This window comes from Drosophila novamexicana, unplaced genomic scaffold (assembly GCF_003285875.2).
Source record: "Drosophila novamexicana strain 15010-1031.04,08,12 unplaced genomic scaffold, DnovRS2.1 tig00000008-arrow-pilon, whole genome shotgun sequence".
Taxonomy (NCBI): domain Eukaryota; kingdom Metazoa; phylum Arthropoda; class Insecta; order Diptera; family Drosophilidae; genus Drosophila; species Drosophila novamexicana.
The window spans coordinates 6,852,895-6,878,706 of record NW_020824765.1 but is presented as its reverse complement, the minus strand read 5'-3'; the positions used below and the strand labels follow the sequence as shown (position 1 = coordinate 6,878,706).

Genomic DNA, 25,812 nt, shown 5'->3' with positions numbered 1-25,812 from the left:
AAAACATAATTGAAAGGAAATGGAACTCAAAGAAATTCGAATATATCCAGAACTTTAAGCATGGGACATAATGTTGGTAGGTAAATGTGGTAACTTGTTCAAAATTGCTGCGCGAAATCTCATACAAATTGAAACTTATATAGAAATAGAAATATATATATATACATATATATATATATATATATGCATATATGTGTGTTTGTGTGATATAACTCTAATACGCATGTGTTACAATTGATATAGTATAAATGCTAAAAACTATACTTTTCCTTCAAGGTTTTGCTTGGTGCAGGCAATTAATAATCGTATTTTGTTTAATTAACAAGTTTAGATAAGCAATTATTCAATTGTTATCCTGCTTATTGATCAATTTCATTATAACTTTGCCGCCCTGCACGTCCAGGGCATAGAGACTGCCGTCCTTGACCTCGTTGTTGAGCACCTCATCGCTGACGCAGACATGTATGCCGGATGGACCCGATATATATACGCAACTCTTGTTCGCCTCGTTGAATATATTGGAGCCGCTGCCCGAGTATTTTGAATGCATGCCCCAATTGTTGTAGAGCACTGCTGCAGCAGCCGCCGCGGCTGCAACACCCCCACCATTCTCCAAGGCGCCTGCAGAGCCGCCCTTGGCCATGAACTCATAGAAACCGGGCAGCTTGTAGATCTTCTGCTGCAGCTCCTTGGCCGTGTTGGACAGTAAGTAGATGGCATTGTAGCTGCAGCCATCCATGCTGGCATAGAGCGTCAGACGTGGCGCAATGGTCCTGTAAGAGAAATTAGAAGAATAAGCAAATGTTTTTATTGTTTATATCAAAATGACAATAGCTGAAAGTTTCGATGGATTAATCTTGAGTGCAGTACAGGAACTAGAGCCTTGAGAAGGCCAACAGGTTGGAGTCAGGGGCGCTTCTTAAGAAAGCTTTGAACTTATATGAATTAACTATTTAACTATGAAGCTTTCAGGATGTGCGGTTAATATTAATGAGCTTTACATAAGCTGAAAGCACAAGTAATAGGTTGAGCTTTGAGATTTAAGCTATACGCTTGAGTTAAATATTCACTTAAAAGTTTTTATGGGATTTAAGAGCTCTGTTTTATGATTTAAGCTTTAAATGAACTTTAAATAGCTTTATCTTTAAGTTTACTGTCAAGCTTATTAACGACATTAAGCTTTAGTTAATTATTTATTTCGATGATATATATCCTAACATGAAGCTTAAAACTATTTGCATAATACTTATTGTCAATAGGTTTAAAGCTTAAATTAAGTATATTCTTATAAAACGCTTTGCAATTAGTTTTGGTTAGAATTAAGCTTTTTATCTCATTCTATAAGCAGTTTTTGTAAGCTCTTAGTTAAAACAAGCCTTCAGTTCAAGAAAATTGCGTAAAATAAAGCTTTGCCAGTAAAGCTCCTTATAGAACCGTATACAACACACTTACAAGATTAATCCAAAGTAACATAATATTTTACAGTTCGAACTTACTTGGCGCGCAATATATTAAACATGCGTATGCCATCGGCAAGTCCACAGATTTGTATTAGATCTTCCTTGGACATGCTAAATATAGAAAGAGAATGCGTTGTAGAGTAAGGGAATAAGCTGACATCCACAAAATTATATGGATATAGAAAAAAGGCTCTCTAAAGTGAGCGCTACGCTCACCGCATAATATCCGCGCCCGAGAAATGGGCAAATGTGGTGAGGTAGGCCGTCAGACGATGATTTGTCAGCCACTGTGTCACTTGTGCGGGCGTTGATTCTGGCATTATGTTCTGATTCTATGCAAGAAAAATGCAATAAAAACAAAAGTAAAATTAGATTACACTAGTTGTGGCATAATGTGTGTATATATGGCATACATAATCGTCCATATCGGCTGGCACATGCTGCGGCGATACCATATTTGTGGCGTCCATTGGTTTCAATGTTGGCGAATTGGTCGATGTCACTGAATTGATCGCAATGGGGCTGCTGCTGGCCGCCGGTGATGCGCTGCTGGTGAATGGCAGCATTCCATCATATTTTGGTATATGCACCGGCGAATTTGGCCACAATTTCATACTGTAATAAAACCACAGAAAATAGTTTAGTATTTTGGTAAATATAATATTCAATTGACAATACAAATGCAGTGTTGATAATAGTTGTTGTGGCTACGACAGGCGTGATCCTTCAGATACAAGCGCATGTTCACAAATGAAACAAGCCAACAGATACACAGATTTTACAGATACAAAAATACATGCGTATATATACACAGTCTGTTTTCTCTCCCTCTCTCTCTCTCTCTCACTCTCTGCCTCTCTTTTAGCACAGTTTATGCTTGCATTGACTTTTGGACTGGTTTCATCATGCATTCGCCATATGTCATATATTATCTACCTCGACATCCGATACGTTTTGCTGTGCTTGATTAAATTATATAAACATCTGCTCAGTCAGCTAACCATATTTTATATTGCTTTCTGACCTTCAGGCTTTAGGCCATGTTTTGCATATGCTAAAGTTTTATGTTGGCAAAGTTCTTGCAGTTGTCTAATTAGATTTAAAGCCGAACCCAACGAGATGCTCTATGTGAGGTTGTTTTTCTTCTTCATGCTTTCGGCATCCCTTTCTTACCACGCCCATGTTACTGCTCAAGTGGAGCGTAAGAGCTTATAACTTGTTGCAAAAAGAATTCTAAGTAAAAACAAATAATACAATTCGATTGCATGACTAAGTTATACCCAGTCCTAATAAGTTAAATTAATAATTAATAAGTAACTTATTCTTTTGTTGGACAGATGTTAATTAATTTAAATTAAAAATTTGCTTACAATAATTGTTATTTAATTGTAAATAAATTATAATTCCCAATTCAATGTCTTATAATAATGAGTTAAAATACCTTCTGAATGTTTGCTCAGTCAATATACCCCAACCCTCACCCTTATACAGGGTATTACAACCGGTTGAAAGCTATACATTTCTACACTATAAATAACTACAAGTGTTTGTTATTTTATTGATTTGTACGCAAAACAAAAATCCGGTTCGGATAACCTAACGAGAGATAAGCAATTACAGGGAATCGAAAACTTACAAAAAATATGCTCTTAAGTCTTCTCTTCGTCTGCAAAGAGAAAACATCCTGCCGTATATAAGAGAAAGATAAAGAGAGAGAGAGAGAGAGAGAAAGAGAGAGAAAGAGAGGGGGAGGGGGGAGAGCGAGAGCGAGAGAGAGAGGGGGGGGGGGAGGGAGAGCGAGAGAGAGAGAGAGAGAGAGAGAGAGAGAGAGAGAGAGAGAGAGATTGCAAATATATAAAAAAAAAACAAAGCGCAAACTCGTTTCCGATCTATAGGCTATATACAAAGTAATTCCCATTTCTCAATCAACGATAGATCTCGATATTTAAAAAATAGCTAAGAAAAAATGCCATAAAATAGTTGAGTGCTCATTGAACTACGCAAACAAATATTTGTATATGGAAATGAAGGCATTTAATACACACACACACACACACACATGTTCATATGCATATAGACACCTGGACTTGTGTTATGCAAACTCAAAAACTAGCTTATCGTGGTATCGTATAGTACTTGGTATTTATCTGTAAAACTGTCTTTCATAACTCAAAGCGCGCTCTAAGCCCCATATATAAATCAAAAACTAAATTATCGTGGGCCGACGTCCACAGCCCCATAAATAAAAACCTTGTACATCTAACAAAACAAAACAGTCTATATTAATTTATCTATGTACTATATAATAAGAATTGACAGAAATTTGCGCGGAATTATTGGAGTGAGAAAAGACGCCAATTGGTAGACCGTTCGACTTGAACCGATCTGCCAGCAAAACAACAAATTAATTGTATTTAAATAAGCTCACCAAAAACTGATTGATTAACTGCTCGCCTATTCTAAATATCTAAGGAAACCGATCTCTTCAAATGTTTTCCTTATAATAACTGATCAATAAATCCTTAGATCCTCAAGTCTTTTAATATTTGTATTATTATTATAAGGATCAAATAAAGATTGTTGTGTTTTTAAAGCTTAGCTTATTTATAAGATATTAATCTGTTGAGCTTCAGCTAGATCAGTTTCAGAATTTATATAAACATACTATAACTGGATTATAAATAAACAGATCCTTAAAAGAGTTTGCAAGATTCTTGATAATAATACTGATTACACACAGCATAACAAATATATATATATATTTTTTTTTTGAGCATAATTGATTATATAGAGAATATATCTTAGTAAGAACTTGCTACTTACTACTCGGGACTGTAGCAGCCAGTTGTGGTCGCTGGCGGTATCAGATCCAATGATATATCATTCATAATGGTGCACTCGTAGCTGGGCTGGAACTTCTCCTGCTCCGATTGCGGACGCTTCTGTATCTTTTCGCGATCCTGTTTGTGCTTGCGATCGGCGCCTTTCAGCTTGAAGACCTGCAGTTGAGTGGGGCAAGCGATTAATACTTTTGGCCAGGCACACTTGTTGCCACAAATTGTGGCCTCACCTTAATCTGGCAGGCAGCTGCGTGCACCGCTTGTTTGCCATTGAGTGTGGCCAGGCCGGCAATACTGCCGCTGTTCACATTCCGATTGTCCGTGGGGCAAGGCGAAGTGCCGGCAGATGCGTTGTTGTTGTTGTTGTTGTTGATAGTTATATTGCCAGCGGTATTGTTGTTGTTATTGCCCGCGGCACTGTTGCTGCTGCTGCTGCTGCTACTGTTGCTGCTGCTGCTCGAGCTGCTGTTGCCGCAATTTATTGTTGTTGCTGTCGTTGTTGTTGTTGCTGTTGCTGTTGTTGTTGTTGTTGTATTTTCTATATAGGTTTCAATTTGTAGTCGAAACGGTACACCCTTTTCTCCACCGTGCTTCTTTGGTGTAAACTCGGTTGAAATGCAATTGACCTTGATGTAAACACCGACCTCCTTCAATGGGTCCCAAAATATTTCCACCGTATTCAAGCCATTCGAACTCAATGGCTGCGACACGTGGCACAGGCCATACGACAATGGCACGTCCACCTCAATAATGCGATCGCCAGGACGCGATGCCTGCCATTGCTGCATCTGTTCGCGTTCCATAAACTGCAGACGGCGCTCATGGAAACAGATTTTGATAACGCTCTGCAAAGGAAGTGCACAATTGTGCAAATACATAGTTCAATTTCATCCAAAAATCATGCAAACTAGCGTCTCTAGTCGGGTGTTTCCGACCAGCAAATACCCTGAGCCAGGTCTGTAGCTGCCTTTGCAAACATTTCAGCTTCCTTTTATGCTTACATATCCTTATGAAAAACACATCTTGATTAACTTGGTTGTTTATGGTCCGATCTTTATAAAATTTGCAGTGGTTAAATATGACATACAAAAGTGTTTATAAACCAAAGCTCAAATGAGCTTTTGTCCCATTTTAATGAGATTGGAGAGGAGGTATCCAAAATGTGAAATATTCCTTATCTTTGTGTACTATACTAGAGTTTATATACCAAATTTGGTGTAGTTAGCTCTTATAGTTATCGATATTACAAAAATTTGGACAAGATATCCATTGAAATATAAACTCATTTTATGTATGGTATAGGAGAATATGTATATGGAAGTCTCTAGGTTTTGTGGTCATAAAGATCGCTGCTTTTAGACAAAAGGACTTGACTAGAACGACTTAGCTTAACGTGCTGATCAGGTCAGAGATGCTTCCTTCTGCCTGCGACTGGACCATATTGCCCTTTCTACCCATTTAATTTTAGGGTATCAAAAGATGAGCAAAATGACAGACTTAAAGATGCAGAAGATTGTCTGATTGCCACATGAGACATTGCGCCTGCGCATGCCTCAAGTTGTTTTGCGTACAAATTAAGTTTAATTGGGGCATATTAAAATCAATTAACATGCAAACACACGCACACACACACACACATATATATATATTTCAATATAAGCCGAGGCACATCTGGAGCTGACCTCAGCCCGAACAACAATCATTCACGTATAGCAACAAGCAGAGTTTCTATATAGTCTTAATAGAAACAACCAAAACAATAACTCAGTCAATTTAAACCAAATTTATTCTTTTTTTTTTTTGCAAATTAGTTTGAACTCAATGGGACAGAGAGAGAGAGAGAGCTGACAGTTCTGGATTTATCTGAAATACTTCTATAAGGATTTTCGATCATGTCTTTTCACTCACCTTCAAAATCTTATCCCGATAGAAAGACAAGTCACCAATTTTCTTCAATTTGATCTCATAGCTTTGACCCTGATTCAGATAGGTCAAAGTCTCCTCATTGTTCTTCGTCGCAATGGAGGTGGCCGCTGCCAAAATGTACTGAAATCTGCAAATAGAAATCAAAAGAAAGTTTCCCGAGTGTTAAAGCTAAATTTATTGTATATAACGAGAAAATAATATTCGAATATTCTTTGAGGGAATTGAAAAAAAAAGCTTTTAAGGACTCTGCTAAGGAAAATATCAAAAATTCAATGGTGTTGTGTTGAAGCCGAGTCGATATAGCCATGTCCGTCTGTCCGTCTGTCTGTTTCTATGCGAACTAGTCTCTCAGTTTTAAAGCTATCTTAATGAAACTTTGCAGAAGTCCCTCTTTCTGTTGCACGCAGCACATATGTCAATTTACAATTTAATGTATTATAATAACATATATTAAATTATAATACAATAAAACATTTTAAAATAGAATCTAATCAGATACACAAATTTGTTCCAGTTGTTACGTTGACTTACACGAATTTATACTAAGTAAATGGAAAACAACGGTTTTCCTCTTCTCTATTCAAGATAAAGTGGGACATAAAAATAGCACTAGATGATATCTGAGATAAGAAACATTTTCCGCTCCGAGTTAAAATTAGATATATGATTGTACACTAAATACACATGCTTAAGACTAGCTGCTTAAACTCAGATTTACAAATATGGAGGTCAAATATTATATATTTTTGCACTTACTTATGATCCTCTCCATGGGACGCACCGCCGGACGAGCTGGGCTCAATTTTGGCTGCCTCGACAAGGCTCAGCTGCTGCTGCAGTCCAGAGCGCGCTGCAATTTATCAATTTATGCAATTATATAGACATATAGGTATAATTATATATATATATACGAAGAGCTCTATGCACTCTGGTTTGGACTTCTACTTACGCGCCTGTGTATAGCTTTTCTCAGCCGTTGCTTCATTCCCATTGGCATTGCCGTTCAATTCAAAATCCGTTGCGGCGGGCGAGCCTTGCGGCGTGCCACAGCCGCAAATGATGCCGGCGTTCAACTCATGCTTGCCACTGCCGCCAGCTGCGCCAACTCCCGAATCCTGGCCCGTGCGCTGTGGTGAATGATTGGCCTCGCCCAATGGAGATTTGTCGCTCTTGCCAATGCCGGAGCTGCTGTTGTTGTTATTGTTGTTGTTGTTGTTGCTGCCGCTGTCCAAGGATATCTTTGTATTCGGTTTGAGCTGCTCCGTTTGCGGCTCCTGCTTGAGCGCCGTCAGGCTCGGGGAGAACGATAAAAAGTTTTCACTGCAAATACATTTAGTTGACCAATTGGCATTCGCAATCACAGCAACTGCCGGCTGCTGTCTATATCTATCTATTCACACTCACTTGTTCAAATATGAGTTGCTGTTGAACTCGGCGTTCAGATCAAAACCTATATCGTCGCTCCAGCTGTTGCGACCTGTAAAGATCAGGTAATAAAAGAGTGAGGGAGAGAGAAAGAGAAAAAACTGGTTTGTTTACTCAAGTTTTACATGTATAAATGTCTATAGATAATTAGAGAAATATCTTTTGAATATATTGTAAAATGTTTCGTCATTTAAGCCCCTTTTCGCGTAATGTGAATTAAAGCAAAATGTTCCTCAAACGTCTAGAATTTAAGGTTTGCTCTGATAAAGAATAATTAATAATTATCAATTATTAATTATCTTTTTCTAAAAACAAACATTTTTTCAATAAAATTACTATTTATATTATAATCTTAATAAATATAAATACTTTTTTTACTAAAAAAATTTTTTTTTAAATAATTATAAATCATTTTTATCTAAAAATAATATTTTGATAATCATTTTTATAATTAAAAGTATTTTATAAACTAAAATAATTTTCTATATAATAATATTAAAATTTATAAATATTTTTCTTTCTAAAATAAATTGTTTTAATCTCCAAATAACACAATAATTATTTTTTATATCAAATTCATTGTTATCTCTAAATTTTTAATTGTACTTTTAATAGTTGAAATTCTGCTATTACTAATGCGTTTTGGCCTTTTCGTATTTCCTTGCTCTATCTATATCTATATATCTTTCTGTCTATCTGAATGAAGCTAATTAAAACAATTGTGTAAAATATGCAATGAGTAACGATCTTTGCTTCCCTCAACACATACTGCTATATACATTAAAGAAATGTATAAATTATAAACATCTAGTATACACAGTTAAATATACATTTAACTGCTCCAGCTTGTAGTTCCTGTGAAGCTATATATATATATATATATATATATATATATATACTATTTAAGATTATTTTGAATGAGAGCTGAAAGCATAATTTTAAGTGTGTGTCAGTTTATGCAGTGCCTAATGACGCACATAATGATAAATTATTTGTTGTAGTTACGAGTACTTCGATTGAAACACGTTGCGTTCAGATATTGTCTATCAGATATGATTACTGTTGAGATACCCCTTAGTCCAGCTAAGTGGGTATGTTGCGCTTAGACAAAACATGTGACTTTACTGAGCGCACTTTTGACGTAAGTTTTTACAGGGTATATAGATGGGATCGATTTCGTATTTATTTAAGCTTGTTATTTTTTCAACAATAAAAGAGGAAATTGTTTTACTGCAATTGCCTCAATAACAATCCAAGATCAATTCAAGAGCTAAGCCTAGGCTAGATCGAAATGGAACTTAAAAATAATTGAAAAAACATTAAGCAACTGGCGTTATATAAACTTAATGTAAATACGATATATCTTCTAGAGACTTAATTATAATGTGCTGTTCATTAAATATTTCCATGCACTCGGCTAATTGCTGAAAACTTTTTCCGAAAAAAACTAATGAGACAAGTGAAAATGTGATTAAAAGCAATTTTCTGTTGTTTGAACGAAAATGAAAATGGCATTAATTGCCGGTTCGACAAAACGTCGACAATTTTGCGGCCCTTATCTGCCGGCAATGGTTCTGTTGATTTCACATTTCTTGATAAGCCATCACGAGCAGCGCGATAGGCGCACGTCTAGCTTGGCTTTATTCACAAAAAAAAAAAGAGTTAAAATTATATGGCCGTGTCCCTCACTCTCAATATCAGCTTTGTAATTAGGCCAATGGCAATTGTAGTCGGGCTTTGCGTGATTTTGGCAAATTGTAATCTCTCCAACTGAATTCTAGAAATACTTTGTCTGCCCCATTTTGATTTATATTTTAGCTTTTACTTAGTTTAATATAATATATTTTGTAGCACCGTCTTTTGGCGTTGTGGGCGTGTTTGGCGCCGCATTTATTTTTTTTTAAATATAAGCTCTATAAAGCTATAAAATTATAGACTTTATGGTTCATCAGCGAAGCTTGTTATATTCTTACAGTTTTCAAGCATTTAACGCCATGTCTTGCACATATGTGTTAAGTTAATTACAGTTTTTATTAGATATTATAAACAATAATATTTCAAGAGACTTTTAATCTATACTTTAAAGTTGTGCAAGAAGTTTTGGAATTTGAAAATATTAAGATAGTATTTTCCATCTCTAAGCTTACAATACAAATTTTTTTCTCAGCTTTTAACCATTATAATTATTATCATTATTATTATTATTATCATTGTCATATCATTATATTATTATATACATATTCGGTTTTATTTACATACATTTTGTAAGACCCTAGACGATAACTCGTTCCAAATAAAAATTCTTCTATTTATTTATATGTCGTATATATACAAAATCTAAAATATCCTAGTAATTATTTATGTAGTATTAGTATTAAGATTAGTCTATGATATTTTCGGATGTGTCATAGTTTTTAATATCATTTCTTAAAACTTTATATATACTTAGAAATAACTATTAGAAATGGTAATTCATTAATTAATTAAACATGACTAACGCATAGAAGGCGACATCTCTGACCCCATAAAGTATATATATTCTGGATAAGCATCAACAGCTGACTTGATAAAGCCCTGTCTGTCTGTCTGTTTGAATGCAAACTAGTCTCTTGGTCTTATATGTTCATAGAATATATCAAATATTTTCAAGAGTATTAAATCTTCGGCATGCGGAAGCTCTTCATACTTTAACGTTTCTTTCATATGCAAATATTTGTTCGGTATTCCTAAGCCTCCATAAATTAAATATTATATTAACAATTTTTCTAAGTTTCTAGTAGATTTCTTGACTTTATGTGGACGCTACACAACGAACTAAATTAAAATTTAAATGTTAGCTCACGATATGGGCAATAAAAATCAATTTTATGACGTGCACAGACACAGACAGATAGACAGACAGACAAGTGAGAACTCGTATATTTCATAGATATCGATTAATTAGCAAATATAATATTTTGTTTGTTAAACAATTAACACATTCGCATTGGCTATAAGTGCATGACACATTAAAATGTGCTCAAGATTTGAGAGGCCCGTAGCAATAGGCTCTACATAGATGGCAGAGATCGAGAGAACTTCATTCTTATTATATCCATGCGTATAACCGCCCGCTAATTAAGATCGCCGCCAAATCGCAATACCAGAAACTGGTTTCCAATCGTTGTTAATTTACTTCTTTTTTTTATAGATAATGATAATACTGATTGGCCTCATAGTTTGGCCATAACTTTTGCCAAGAGCAAAGCGATTTATGGTCTTAACTCACGAAATTCAATTTCCTTTATATTTACAGTATATTTGTAGCTTTAAGTTTTTTGATCTTGGGTTTCTCACCTGAATGCTTTTCACGTTTGTGCTTATCCTTCTCCTGATGTGCCACCTTATTGGGTATATCGCCGGACTGTGTTGTCGGTGAATTTTCACTTTGACCGATGTCCAATGAGTACCAATCCATTCGTCTTTTGCGCGAGCCACTGTCTGAGTAAATTGTCCTCACGTCGATTATTTGGGGTCCTGGCGAATCCTTGGACTGTGCGTCTGCAGTAATACGAACCGAAATCGAATCGAAACGTATCGATTAGCCAATTAACGAATGCGAATGCGATTGCGATTGCGAATGCGATTGTGTTGCTTTTGATGGATGCGATGAGTCTCACGTTGAGTTTGAATATATTGACGCTATGTGTCTATGCAAAATTCTCTCTCTTACCTGTCCAAGATTCCTCAGAGTTCGGTGGTGAATCAACAAAGTTAATCACTGGCTCATAATCCGATCCAATGTGCTGATGATGATAGCCGCTAATAAAATGACTATTTTGGATCTATAAGCAAAAACGAAAAGAATAAACATTTGGGATTAGGAGGAAAGTTGTCGATTTCGCATCATGTAACTATCAGCTCGCAGTCTCTGGGCAACATTTCAAGTACTCGGCCTACGATTAACGTTTCGAAAACTGAATGTGTTTTTTTTTTTTTTCGAAATCTAGTCTAGCATGAGAGTCGAGGCAGCCAGGCGCATTATCGCCCAGGTCCTAAACCTTGCTGATAATAAATGTTCTACTAAAGTGGACTTGAGCGTATTTTTGTGCCTAACAAATGCTCAATTGTTGCAGCTGTGTGTGTGCGTGTGTACACTGTACATAGGCTTGTATTTTTTTTTCATTTTTTTTTAAGTGAGAGTTAAGAAAATCGGAAAGTCACACTTTTCTAGAATCGATTGATTGCAAATCGCTTTATATATGTATATATTTACGGATTGAGTGCTTGAGATTTCATTTGTTTACGCCGCCGCGTTTTGTATCTGTGTTGTCTCTGCCTCTGTGGATGTGTGTGTGTGTGTGTGTGTGTGTTTGTGTGAATTTCAGTTCGTTTTATTGCGTTCTCAAAAGATAAGCGTACAGTGTAAATAATAGCCACAAGAGGCGACCTGTCGTATGAGTTTCGTATATGAAGGCTTCGATAAGCGGCGAATAAGAAAGTCGTCAGTTTGTAGATATTTTTTACTTCCTCTGAATCTATGCATATGAAAACTGTTTGTGTCGACTGATTGACTGATTGATTGACTGACCGACTGACTGAATGATAGCTGTACCCATGCGCAGCTTAAGCTGTTAAAGCTAGGCAGTTGCATTTTTGACAATACTCTTCGGATTTAAGGACGGAGTTGTGGAAGCACGTCTGCGCCAAGCAAGAAGGATTGGTAGAACATGGGTATCCGTTAGTGTTATTTTATCTGCCCAGTTTAAAGTTCGGTTGAAGAAATCTATCTTAAAGTTAATTGAAGCAGTGCCTAATATTTTTTGAAATAGTCTAAGAGTCTGGGAGTCGAGCGTAATTTCAAATTTATTTTCAGTTTTTCAAAAAATTAATAATAATTATAATAATAATAATAAAAATATTTTTTTTTACCTACATATTTTATATCAGTTGCATTTTAAATCCATCATCATTCATAAAATATATTTCACTTCTGGATTGTTATATTGATAGTGAAACATTCACGGAGGGAAAACAGCACGTGCGAAATATGGGTGGAAGCCTATGGCAATTTATTTACTATTTACTAATAAACATAAATATAAATATTTTATCCGCTTGACCTAAAGCTGATTTTCTAACATCTACGTTCCTTCAGAATTGTTACATTTAAGCGAAACATTCACGAAGGGAAATGGAAGCACGTGCGGAATATGGGTGAATGCGCATGGCACGTGTAAGCTTGTGTACTAACCGCTAGTTAGAGGCAATCTAAAGTCGAACAAGTTAACTAAGTTACGTAACATTCGCATTCAATGTTGCTATATGCATTTGTTTGTCTATTTACCTGTCTGTGCCAGTCAATTTGTTATTTGATACCAATTCTATTCTAATTTAATGTATTTACACACACAGACACACACACACACACACATACAGCCGCACACGGCGTAATATACACCGTTTGTATAGGCATAAGTTCCAATTAAGGGTGGCACAACAAATACTACATAATGAAATATGTAATCAAATAAATAGAGAACTCATGCATATTTGATGAAGTGACACTTCTAGGACCTTGAATTTTATGCTGAATTTTTTGAGAAATTTGTATAAATTGATTTTTTTTAGCGTCAGAAAAACACTTCTAGATACAATTTTATTTTAGCGATACTCTCAATATTTGAGAGAAAGATACTTTATAGTTTCAGATTGTGCAGAAGATTTTGTAAAAAAAAAAGGCAATAATATAAATTCTTCGATATATACTCGATGTACATCATAATAATTTTAGCAAATTGAGCACAAAGAAAAAAATATGAATACATAATGAATGACATATAATTTCCCCCTAATTCTCTTGAATCAAAGCCCAAGAAACTTAGATGTGAACAGTTCTTTGTTTTTTTTTTTTTTTTTTAATACAAAGCCCTGAGAAATTCATCTAAATTATAAAATTAAGCACAAATTAAAAATAAGATTTGAACCTAAAAAATTACTAGAGAAATTGTTACAGAATTTATTCTTGCTTACATAAAAACGAAATTTCTGGAGAATCCATTTTTCCTTACAAGAACATGAAACGCGAATGAAATTAATTATGAATAGTATAGAATATATATAAATTATATATACTATGATTACATTTGAGGAATCCCAAAGGCCAATTCTATTAGGTTCTCATCTAATGCACAATGAATTTCATAACTAATAAAGAATTTTATTAGCCATATCAAATGCCACAACTTCCTGAGCCTTTTTATCAACAACAGCCGTCTTATATATATATATATATATATATGTATATATTACGAGTTCTCAAAAATTTGATAACTTACCTGATTAAGATTTTCACCGTTAGTCTGATGCGTATGTATGTTGTTGTTGTTGTTGTTGGTATTGTGGTTGTTGTTATTGTTATTGATGCTACAATTATTACTGTTGTTATTATTATTATTATTATTATTATTATTATTCGGATACTGATTATGGTTTCGATTCAAATTGTTGTTATTGAATTCCATTTGGTCGAAATCGTTGAAAATGTTCAGATCAAATTTCGTGGATGTGCGTAATGTTTGTTGTTCTTCTTCTTCTCGTTGTTGTTGTTGTTGTGTTGGCAAATGAAGTTGCAATTGTTGCTGTTGTTGTTGTTGTTGTTGTTGTAAATATTGTGGATCAAATATGCTTTGTATATCCAACAGGCCGGAATTTACCGATAGAAACGAAAGCGCCATCCGGTTTAAAAAATAAATTACCTTTTCAATTCTTTTCGATACACTCTTCTTCTTTACAATGCACACGAGAATGTTTATTATACTTTAACGGAATTTGTATTAATAGCTAATTGTTGTTATTTGTTGTTGCTGGTATTGTCCACAATTACCGTTAGTACGCACGTCTAGCTCTTAAGAAACACGGTGTTTTCTAGGGTGCAGCCCCCCTCGAGTTTTCGCGTGCAATTTTGTCAAGTTCTTGCCTTATAAATTATATTATTTATATTTGCAGGGTATTTGTTGTTTTTTTAAACAATAATTATTCGAAGTAGAAGGGAATTGTTGAGGGTTTTTAAATGGGTTTTTTTTTAATGTATTGTATTTAGGTCAACATTTTGTTTGAAATGTTTATGACAACAAAGAAGAAAAAATGACACTAGTTTTTTTTTTTTATTTTTTTGTTTGTTTTCTCTTAGCACAGCACTTGGATTTTGTATACAACTAACAACCAAATAATATCTATAGTTTTGTTTTTGTTTTTGTTTTTAACGTTGTGCGTTCTTCGGGCGTTCAGAACTTTGATGCAATTAGAAGAGCACAAAAAACGAATTATATAGTTTCTTGATCCCGGTTGTCTCACGCTGACGATGGCTACGTAGTAGGGTGTTTTCAATTTTTAACAGCATTTTGTTACGCAAATACATATAGCTCGATTGCGATTGATATACATTTGACATGCGTTGCAGTCGTATTTCAGATTTCTCCATTTATCGTTAAGTTTCTGAACGTTGGGGACGGGGCGGGGCGTTAGCAATGCAGCACAACAGTTCACAGTTAACAGTCGCTGTGGTCTTCTTCTTCTACTGCTTCTTCTTCTTCTTCTCCTCTCTGTAACTTTCCTCCTTTTTTCTTTTGAGATTTCGAAACGCGTCCGTTTCTCCTCAATTTCGGCTTTTGTTTTGATTTGGTGTTTGGTTCTTTTGGTTTGTTAAACCGCTGTCAGATTTCTGCTGACATTCTAGCGAGCTTGTGTGTTGAATGCACTTTGCGTGAATTAACTGTTATTAAAGCTTTTGCTGCTTGTCGAGTGAGCTTTAATTATTGTGTGTCAGATATTTGACATTTCTAATTATGCGGCAAAGCAAATGTTTTTGGCACTTGTACGACTTCACTTATATATTTTGATTTTCTTATATGACCTTATGTAAGCCTTTTGAATTATTTGTTGTTTTTTTTTTTTTTAGTTTGACACTGTCAGATGGCGCACATTATAACAGTTAGTTTGACAATGGGACAGAGTTCTTGACAAATTTAGCAATTAACTGTTGCATTTGTTTTACAACACTATTCCACACTTTTATCAAACACAATTAGCTCAGATACTTTTAATATATTTTATATATATAAATATATATTTAATATTTTTTTAAAGCTTTTGCTGAAGACACCGTGAGACACAACTATTCCAGACGCGCTACAGATTTATTCTGTTTAGCCGCTGAGTGTAAAAATCGCTGCAAAGCTTTGCTAATATTTCTTTTTCGGTTTTTTGCTTTTTTTTCTGCTATCGCTGCTTCAAGTTTAATCGCTGCTCACATAGACGAGAGAGTAACAGCTGCTGTCGTTGTGTGCGTGTTATTTATAAATGTCTTTCTGTGTGTGTGTTGGTAACTGATTGCTGGTATTGGTGCGCGAAACTGATAAAGTTTTTGAAAGCCTTATTCAGGTTTGCATGTGTGTCGCGTATTAGTTTATGTTGGTGTGCGTGAACTGTTATATATTATTTGCTTGTATTAGGTGTTAAATTAGAGCCTTTTTTTTTAGGTTTTACACACGCATGTTTTTTTTTTCTTTTCGTATTTTGAAACGGGCTTTCGAACTGCAGCGCTAATTATTTAAATTTGCATAATATACACGTATTTGTTTAATCGAAAATTTTATGTTTGCATCGAGCGGTTTTTGTTTGCGCGCGATTTTCAAATATCAGCGATTTATATTTATATTTCATTAACTGTTACATACACGTATTGCTGCCAATTGAATACCTTTTATTTATATATATATATTTATTTGCCGGTTTATTTTTTGATTTTCGCGCTATAGGAGCACTTTTAATCCGACGAAGCGAGGCTTCGAAAAGCCCAAAGAGACGAGCATTTTGTGTGGCCAGAACCTTGGTCGAGCGGCAACCAACACGGACACGAGGTTAAAATATCAATGAGTTGTGAGAATATTCGCCGTTAGCGGGAAACTACAGATACAGTTTCAGTTTCAGTTCCCGAATTCAACACAAGCCTCAACGCAAAACCGAGCGCGAGCCGACGACGACGACGACGACGACAATGATGATCAGCAGAGAAAATAAGAAGAAGGAAAGAAAAAAAAACCCCAACTTGTGATTACGACGGACACGGGACGATGAGAGATTGCGACTGCGACTGCGGCGACGGCTGCTGCTGCTGCTGCTACTGCTTTGGCTGATTGTTGATCAAATTGATTGTCACTTATTGTGGGATGCTGCTGCGACTGCGCTGCCGACGCAGACGTTTGCTTTACTGCTTTACCAATTGAACACAAAGTGCGCGCGCTGCGTTTGATTTCTATCGTTGTTGTTGCTGTTGTTGTGGCTGCTGCTGCACTGCTCAGCTGTTTTGCACGTTTTCTTATCTGCTCTTATTTTGGTTTACAGCTGTACTCTTTTTTTTTATTTCTTTGTGCTTTGGTTTTTTTTATCAAACGCCTTATTTCACTTGCACCCGCTACTACGCTCACAATACGGAAACAGTGCAGTTATCTCGCTCGCACACACGTGTTGCGCGCTTGACTCTGGCCAACGCGGCGGCGGCGGCTGTTGCGTTTCACTGTGAATGCCGTTGCTCACGACACAATAACAAATTAATTATTTCAAACAGAGCGAAATTTTCCTCGATTTATGTTGATTGCGCGCGTTGTACTTGCAATTGAATTCAATTCAATTGGCATTTATGTATATGCTTGTATGTTCGCACTGTTGTATCGATGTGTGCATGTGAACTGCCCACTCAGAAGCTTTCAATGGCTGCCGTTCGCTCCTGTTGTTGCCGTTGTTTTTGTTATTGTTCGCACTTTGGCTGCGCGCGTCGATGACGTATTTCGGCACGCACACGTAATAAAATTGGCAAAGGAAAATCGGGAGAGCCTTCGAAAAAGCGCAAACACTGTGTTTTTGGCTGCGTCGTCGCTACGCGCGCTAATTAAACTTTTTCTTTTTGATAAACAAAAAGCGCCGACGTGTTATTGTTGCTGCTGCTGTTGATTGTTGTTGTTGTTATTATCGATGTTGTTATAGCTTGACCGCTTGTTAAGCTCGTTGTTGCTGATATTGTTTGGTTATTTGGACTCGCACAAAACTTGTGTTTTAGCCGATGGAAGCGAACATACTGATTTTGGTGAGCGCACGTCACACGCTAATATAAATTTTAGCTCATGCTCTGCGTTTTACCAGCTGACTGACGTTTCGGGCGCTCTCTTTCGCGCTCGCTGCCGTAAGAGCATGGGGCTCTTTGCACACGCACACACCCACACACGCATGTGCATATGCAAATGCTTGCGGAACGATGCAGAAAACAAAAGCAAAGGGAATTGTTATCGCCACGCACTTGACAGAAGAAGCAGACGTCGTCTGCACAGCTATCTTAGCGTGCCAAAAAAAAAAAAAAACAACAACATTTATTGGGGCCTGACTTGCGAAATATAGCAAGAATGCTTAATAACAACAAAGAGGCTCAACAGTTGAGCATCTGTTGCGCTTAAGAGCATCAACCAAAAGAGCGGCGACCGCTGCACCTGTCACCAAGTGCTTTTTGTGTTGGGCAGCATTGACGTTGTTCTCAGTAAAAGCAACGACAACAAATTTGTTATTTATATGTCAAAATGCATATGAGTGGGCGGTGAGAAGGAGGGGGTGGTGCTTGCAATTTGCGTGCGAATTTACAAATTATGCGCAAGTTCTTGCTGGCCTAAATATGGCGGCGATCAGACGTTAAGTTGGCTGTGCCTAAAAATCAACATAAGCCTAACGGTATATATCTACATCGAAAACTACAGTTAATTTTAATGTTGTAGAACACAAAATGAACGTTCTACAATTTGATTGTCTTCAACTAATTCACATTTATTATTGGCGTGACATTTGTTGTGTGTATTTGCGGGGTTCTTTTCGTTCATAAGCCGTGCCGACTTGTGTTAATTGAAAATTTAATTGACAACGGCAATTTTGAAAAGTCGCCAAAATTTCTGCTCTGATCTGTCGTTCAATCAATATATACTGCAAAAAATAAAATAAAATTAGGTTTTATCAGTCTGAAGTTATATTTTTTTCAGCTTTCTTTGCATATTCCTTCAATTGATGGCAATGAGCGAAGTCGAATTAAATATTTCTCAATTGTTTTTGAATTGCCGTCAATAGCAAGGTTTCAAGTGAAATTAATTTATTTGCACAATGAAAGTCAAAGACGCAATTCGTTGTAATAAAAATTTTATGTTCACACATATAGAGATATAGATCAGAAAGCCGTATCTTTCATGTATCAACGGTTAGAAACGACTTTGATCTTAATTAATTTGCCATGTACAATTTTTAGTGGCTTTAATTAGCGGCTGTCAAAAAAAATGCCTTGCTAATTTATAATAATTAGCACAATTCAGGCCTTTTATTTGGCCATTCATCATTTTGCCTTTGACAATTAAATGAATAAATTTGATAGTGTAAACATGGACACGTGTTGGGCTTGATCAAATATCGAACGTTCTAATAGAGCATATTTATGTTATAGGTTCAATAGAACACACGTAAAAGGTAAATGTAAAAATTAGCACCGTTTGTGTTACAGCTCAATCGAATTCATCAACAGTTTTTGAAAAGCGCGCACATGCAGTCATTCATGCAGGCGCGCTTTACAACACTGCTGCGATTAATATTGCGATAGCCACCAAACATATCGATAACACTAACAGCAACTGCTCGCACACCAAAACAACAACAGAGCCAAACGCGTTTACAAAAACGACGCTAAATTATAAGAAATATAATGGAATTATCGCCCATTACTCAAATTGAGGACAGAAAACCAACACTAACTGCTGACGGCCTAGTGCAAACATCAAATTCACCATTTGAGCCCACAGCAACAACAACGACAACAACAGCAGCAGCAGCCGCAACAGCAACAGCAGCAACAACAACAACCGTTTCACAGGAGACGCAAACATCGAACGGCATCGGCATCGGCGGCCCGCTGACAGTTGACCAGCTTGACATCGAAATTTTGCCGATCATCTACGATATTGTGCGCTGGTGAGTTGATTGACACCTGTGTGTTTGTGTGTGTGTGTGGGTGCAACCAACTGTTTTGTTGCCAAAAAATATAAATTTCGATGAAATATGCAGCGTCAACTGCGCAGCTAAAAAAATTAGTCTAACTTATATAACTAGAAATTATTTTCTCTTGGCCCGCAGCGTGGAAAAGGATCCCCTCGAGAACGCTGTAAAGCTGCGCGAGTCACAGGACTGCAATCACAAGGTAAGCAACAGCTAAGACAACTTGGAGCTATCCTTATATGCAACATTTTGCAGATCTTTGAGCTGCAAAAGCGCTTCGATTCGGCGCGCGAGCAAATAAAACAGCTGCCGGGCATCGATTACAACAAGGAGGAGCAACTGCAGCGTCTGGAACTGTTGCGCAGCCAGCTGAAGCTGAAGCAGCAGCTCATACGCAAATACAAGGATACGGAGTTCTAGAATACACACGCACACACACACACTGACAGCAGGATGGTGCTGCGACTGCTGATGCGCTATTTGGCCAACAATGAGCAGCTAATACAGCGCATGGCCGACAGCTATCCGATGCGACGCGCTGCCCAGTTGGTTGTCTCGCTGATGTATCGCTCCAAGAGCCTGGCCAGGGAGCAGGGCCTGCACGAGATGACGCCAGAGCGCTTTAAGTGAGTCCTAACAAACAAAAGGGAAATGCACACAATAATCTTACCTTTTCCAGGTCGTTTGTGAACATGTTTAAAAACAATATACGGCAGGAGCTGGAGGGCGTCAAACGGGAGCTGAAGAATAAGAAAAATAACTAAATTATTGTACATTACATTATATATATATTTATAGGCTAGCAACTTCAGGCACATAAACAAAATTTCAAGAGCAAACAAAACTTATTGAAATGTGGCAGCATTTTACAACACTGACTGCACCCCGCACAGCGTTGCCAACTGTCTTGCGAATTGCAAGCGTAACTCTTGCAGGAAATTATGTTTGCTCTTAAATTTGGGTCTTAATTCCATGAATTCTGCGATTTTTTAGTTTTTCAAACTGTAAATTTATTATGCAATTCAAATACGTTTCAACGTAATTATATGCTACAAAAGAAAAGTAATTAGCAAAATGAAAGTGGATAAAATCAAGAATTTTTCGCAGTGTATAAAGCTTAAAGATTAAATAAGTTGAATTTGGCAAATTTTCTTTTAACGCTTAGTTAAACTAAATTGTTGGCGCTAAATCTTTAAATTGGACGAAAACAAAAATTAGACATTTATTAGCAAATATACACACAATTACACACAGCATACAAAGTCGTCTTACCGCGTGTTACCTGTAGCAAAATAGTTTCACTCTCTCTTCGTTTTGTTTCTCAGACAATTCTCATTTTCTCTCAAATATCAACACGGCCGCGCACTTGCCGCACAACCTTTTCGCCAAAATACTTTGGAGCTTAACAACTAGCGAATTTTGTATACAAAATACGTTCTTTCTTTCGTTTTTCCGTTAAAACAGTTGTCGATTAAAATACGGTTTCTAGTTTTGTGTCGCCTCCGGCAACGTCTCCGCATGGGAGCCGCTGCTGCCATTCAGTGGCGCCGCGGAGCCGGTCGGCTGGGTGCGATTGTTGCGCTTCCGCTTGCCGCCGCGCCGACTGCCCTCGCGCCGCTCGCCGTTCTGCTCGCCGCCATCCTTGCTGCAGCCGGCCGCTGAGCCCGACGCGGAGGAGCCCTGCCCGTTGTGACGCTGCTGATTGTGGCTGCTGTTGCTGCCGGTGCCGTTGTGGGCGCGCGACTGCATCTTGGCCGGCTTGGGCCGGTAGGGCGAGGCGGCTGCATGCGGCATGGGCTGGAGTATGTTGCCGACGGCCTTGGTGCGACCCTCGCGAAAGACCAGACGCTGGCCGGCGCGTATGTACTCCGGCTGCTTGATGAAGCGGAACTTGACGCGCGCCTTGTCGCCGGTGCGCAGGCAATCGCAGGACATGCGCACAATCGATGCCGTTTGGCGTATGCTGCCGCAGTGCACCATGGCCTGGTAGCGGGCCGAGATCGTTGTGGGATGATGCAGCACCAGGATTTCGCCCTCGAATTCCCAGCAGGCCTGCGGCTTTAGCTCCGGCGATACCATGACCATGCCCTTGCGCAAATACGCACGCTTTATCTTCTTCAGCGCAAAGCTGGCCGTCTGTCCGCAGCGCACGCGCTCCACATTCATGCGCTTGCGATGGATGCTCTTGATGGTGATGGGCACAAAGGTGCCCACTGCATTGGGGCCCAGCATGAGCACATCGTTCAGCTTGATGGTGCCCTGCAGACAGGTGCCGGAGACGACGGTGCCGACGCCCGGCACCGAGTAGACATCGTCGATTTGGAATTCTGCTGGCAGATTCTCGGAGCCGGCCATGCGTGTGCTCAGCAGATTGAGGAACATTTTCAGCAGCTCCAGATTGTCGCCGTTCACATTGGACACCTGGAAGATGGGGCACAGGCGTTCGCTGACAAAATTCGTGGCACTCAGCACCACATCGTCCTGGCTGCGCACCACCACCGGCACCTTGCGGCAGCCCTGCGATTTGAGCATTTTAAAGAGCAGCTTCATATTGTCCTGCAGCACATTCGGCGGGCACATGTCGATCTTGGTGACGACAACAAAGACAGGTACGGCCAGGGCCAGTGCGAGGCCCAGATGCTCCTTGGTCATGCCAATAATGCCAGCGTTGGCGCCGATCTAAGGGACTTGGGAGCTTAATATATACGCATACATATATGAAGAATGTAGACCCACCATCAGCATGCCAAAGTCTGGCGCATGACCCGTCATGCCAAACACTGTAGTCTTCAGGTAACGCTCGTGCCCCGCCAGATCTATGAATGTAATGACCTTTGATGACTTCTCGCATATCTTTACCCAATCCAAATGGCCATGATCTGGTTTATTGACCACATTGCCGACGCCATCAAAGCCGAGTATGTCATTGCCCACGGAGCTAGTGCGTCCACTTTCGATCTCGTGCTTGTGCCGAAACAGTCGCTGTCGCGCATGACCACGCCCATTGTCCAGCTCACCGTGCGTTAAAACGCCCAACAGCGTGGATTTGCCAGCATCCACATTGCCCACGACCGCAACGCTGTGTGGGAAAATCATATTAGATCGGTTACACTTAACTGGCTGCTGCAGTGCATCCAAGGCCAGATCTTACCGTATCTCCATAAAGTCCGTCGTATCGATATGCTTGCGTATGAGAAACTGCGCCGTTTTGCCCTTCTCTGCAGGCCGTTCGCGCAGGCTAACCAGATCCGCATCTATGGCTGAGGCCAGCTGACGCAGCGTTTGCACCGAGGCCTCGAACTGCTCCGCGTTCAGGCCGCTATCCTGACCATCTGTGAATGAATGTGTGATCAGCGTTAGATTGGTGCTTTTATATGTATATGTAAAGGTTTACTCACCCTCGCCCACGCCTATTTCGTAGATGGTTTCGCCGCAGCTGTCCGCGATGCGATCGAGCAGACGTCGCTTGAGCAGCTGCAGCTGGGACTCTGTCGGCTCCACGAGCACATCCTTGGCCCGTATGCTTGAGTAGTCGATGCTCAGCTCTTGCAGCTGCTGTGTGGGCAGGCCGTCCACGGTGAAGATATTGCTGCGTGCGCTCTTGATGCCCACGCCCACATTAATGGGTGGCGCTGTTGGACTCTGTATATTGTTCATGATTGGGTGTCTAACTAAGCTTGGCGAACTCTATATCCTTGGAATCATTGCCCGACTGTGTATGTGTGTTGTGTGTGTGTGTGCATGTTCTGCAAGAGTAAGCGAGACAGTAAAACGATTTAATAAATATTTATCTGTAGCTATGAACAGTTATTTATTTTCTTCCTAACCTATCCCACGCCCATTTGCCTTAGTCGAGTATGGAGCGATGTGCGCTGTTCTTGCATTTCGCTGATGAAATAAGATGAGCTACGCCAACGGCTGCGCTTTTATACAAATTGCTGACGAAACGCTGTTAACGGAATGATGCAATGCGTGCAGAAACTTGCTTGCAAGCAGAGTTGTTGAGTGCAAGGGAGAGAGCAGAAAGAAGCGCGAGCAATTTCATTCGAGTGCGAAAAGGACGTTAATGTTGCCCCTATGAAAAACGAAAGAATATTTCACCAGAAGAGCTCGTGGTTTGATAATGCGAAATAGCCGCTACCGTAATCGCTACAGGAGTTGAGCAAGAGCAAGAGAAAGAGAGAGAGAGAGAGAGAGAGAGCGTGTGAGAGAGGAAGCGCTCGCAGTTTCATTCGAATGCGAAATAACCGTTACTGCAATCGCTGCAGACAGAGCGACGACATTGACAAGAAAGAACAAGAGCCAGCTGCTGGGAGCAATTGGCAAACAGCTGTTAACCCAAGAAGCTGACAGCTCAGTGCGGGTGCGGGGAATTCTTAGCGTGTACATGTATGTGTGTGTGTTTGCTATTTGGCAAAGCATAAGACGCGGTTTGTTTGTTTGTTTTCTTCTTTGTCCTTTTTTTGGGTTCTCTTTCGCTGTGTTTATGTAAGCATTTTTTGTTGACGTACACAAAAAGCACAAACATTGTTCTTGCACTTTCATTGGCCGTTTTATTTTTCTTTCAAAACAAAAAATGCCAAAACAATTTATTTTTAGCGCCCACACATATGTACGTGTATGTTTGTGTGTGTGTATGAATGCATGCAAATTATTATATGTAGAGCCAAACAACAGTTTTTGCTTCTGTTGTGCTTTTTAGTTGTTTTGCAAAATGGCAACAATTGAATAACAAACTCTAAATTAGCTACGTACGATTTGATGCCATATTAATGCACCTGAAAATCAGCTACGTGGGTGCAACTGCGAATCGCAATTGAAAAGTGAAAGGGTTGTTGTGTTGATCCCAGGAACTCCTGTTGCAGCGCAGCGCATCGGGTACTGGCTATTGCAACTGCACATAAACCCCCGCCAAGTTTTTATGTTTAGCAGCTACTTACAGTTCATACGGCTCTTTGTGTTTATTGCTTTGTTTGTACTCGCACTATGCACATTGATTTGCTTGAGATGCATTCACAAATATTACATTGAAATATACATAATTATTAAAATGCCTACGAATTGTTTTTCGTCCGTCCAAGCCACGTAAAATTTTGTAGCGTTGCCAGCGCGCCAAAATACACAGTGGCAGCTCTGTGCCGCAATTATCGATAGCGATGATTGGTTGGCGATAAACGTTATCGAAAAAAGCGGCAACTTTTAATTCAATAAAAGGGGAAGTCGTTTTGCTTATTTAAAAACCACAAGTATGTTTAACTATGTAAGCAAATAATCAGCATTTTATTTAAATAGCTTGTAGCTCATTTCATAGTCTTGTGATTAACTAAATATGAGAGCATTCTGTTGCGGTTGTTTTTTATATGGCCTTGCACTATTTGATAAGCACTAACCGCATTAATATTTGCTGGAAACTTCGGAAATATTTAAAAAGCTTGTATTTTGTAATGAAACGAACGTGATTCACGGCGAATTGTAGTATTAGAACAAAAACAAAACGCCCGACACACACATGCACATATAAGCATACATACAATTATTTGTATGTATGTATGTGTGCGCAAATATAGTTTTCACCTTTGCATTTTTGCTCACTTTATTATGTCGTTATGTACACATTTCCCTGATAACTTGCAACCATTTGACATTTGTACAGTTAATATTGCCATTGAAATGAAAAACAACGCAATTGCCATTTAATTTCACTGAGTTTTAATACAAAGTTCTTAAAACTTGCACAGCTTAAGCCGAAAATTTCAATGTCAACAAGTTTTTTTTTTGTCTGCCGCGTGCTAACGCTTCTTCTTGCTGCAGACCAAGCCGCTCGCGCCCTCTGCCGTACAAAAGGCGTTGCTAGGCATAAGGTTGGGCATACGCACACACACATACACACACACTCATATTCAATAACCGCACACCGAGATGTAAATATAGATATGATTGTGTGCGTGCCGGGGTAGCATGAGTTATGCAAGCCACAAATAAATCCCTTACGATATGAATGAGTTTTATTTTTACAGTTCTTTTTTAATGTATGTATGATAGTCTAAAAAAATAGTTTACAAATTATAAAAAGTGTTTTCAACAATTTTGGTACAATTTATCGTGTT

At 38.5% G+C, this 25,812-nt stretch overlaps 5 protein-coding genes across 5 annotated transcripts; 2 read left to right on the top strand and 3 right to left on the bottom strand.

The window, feature by feature from the left end:
* Positions 1-107: 107 nt before the first annotated feature.
* LOC115771058 (homeobox protein 5) lies at positions 108-14,741 on the bottom strand. Its single transcript, XM_030716613.1, has 13 exons — positions 13,969-14,741; positions 11,364-11,475; positions 10,988-11,191; positions 7,631-7,703; positions 7,176-7,546; positions 6,983-7,076; positions 6,209-6,353; positions 4,531-5,145; positions 4,284-4,459; positions 1,874-2,075; positions 1,677-1,792; positions 1,497-1,571; positions 108-773 (listed from the first exon to the last, which is right to left on the bottom strand). The coding sequence occupies exons 1-13, from the start codon at positions 14,365-14,367 to the stop codon at positions 344-346; spliced, it is 3,012 nt and encodes a 1,003-aa protein (XP_030572473.1). The 5' UTR covers positions 14,368-14,741; the 3' UTR covers positions 108-343.
* Positions 14,742-14,791: 50 nt separating this feature from the next.
* LOC115771069 lies at positions 14,792-17,636 on the bottom strand. The gene has a single exon (XM_030716624.1). It carries the CDS (start codon positions 15,111-15,113, stop codon positions 14,934-14,936), a length of 180 nt encoding a protein of 59 aa, XP_030572484.1. The 5' UTR covers positions 15,114-17,636; the 3' UTR covers positions 14,792-14,933.
* Positions 17,637-19,339: 1,703 nt separating this feature from the next.
* On the top strand, positions 19,340-20,149 carry LOC115765965 (mediator of RNA polymerase II transcription subunit 9). The gene is made up of 3 exons (XM_030709757.1): positions 19,340-19,681; positions 19,844-19,907; positions 19,961-20,149. Exons 1-3 carry the CDS (start codon positions 19,416-19,418, stop codon positions 20,123-20,125), a joined length of 495 nt encoding a protein of 164 aa, XP_030565617.1. The 5' UTR covers positions 19,340-19,415; the 3' UTR covers positions 20,126-20,149.
* LOC115766052 (protein NCBP2AS2 homolog) lies at positions 20,139-20,615 on the top strand. The gene is made up of 2 exons (XM_030709875.1): positions 20,139-20,331; positions 20,385-20,615. Exons 1-2 carry the CDS (start codon positions 20,159-20,161, stop codon positions 20,467-20,469), a joined length of 258 nt encoding a protein of 85 aa, XP_030565735.1. The 5' UTR covers positions 20,139-20,158; the 3' UTR covers positions 20,470-20,615.
* Positions 20,616-20,698: 83 nt separating this feature from the next.
* Positions 20,699-24,592, bottom strand: LOC115765869 (GTP-binding protein 1). The gene is made up of 5 exons (XM_030709643.1): positions 24,461-24,592; positions 23,104-23,451; positions 22,857-23,037; positions 22,442-22,784; positions 20,699-22,384 (listed from the first exon to the last, which is right to left on the bottom strand). Exons 2-5 carry the CDS (start codon positions 23,360-23,362, stop codon positions 21,191-21,193), a joined length of 1,977 nt encoding a protein of 658 aa, XP_030565503.1. The 5' UTR covers positions 23,363-23,451; positions 24,461-24,592; the 3' UTR covers positions 20,699-21,190.
* Positions 24,593-25,812: the final 1,220 nt, after the last annotated feature.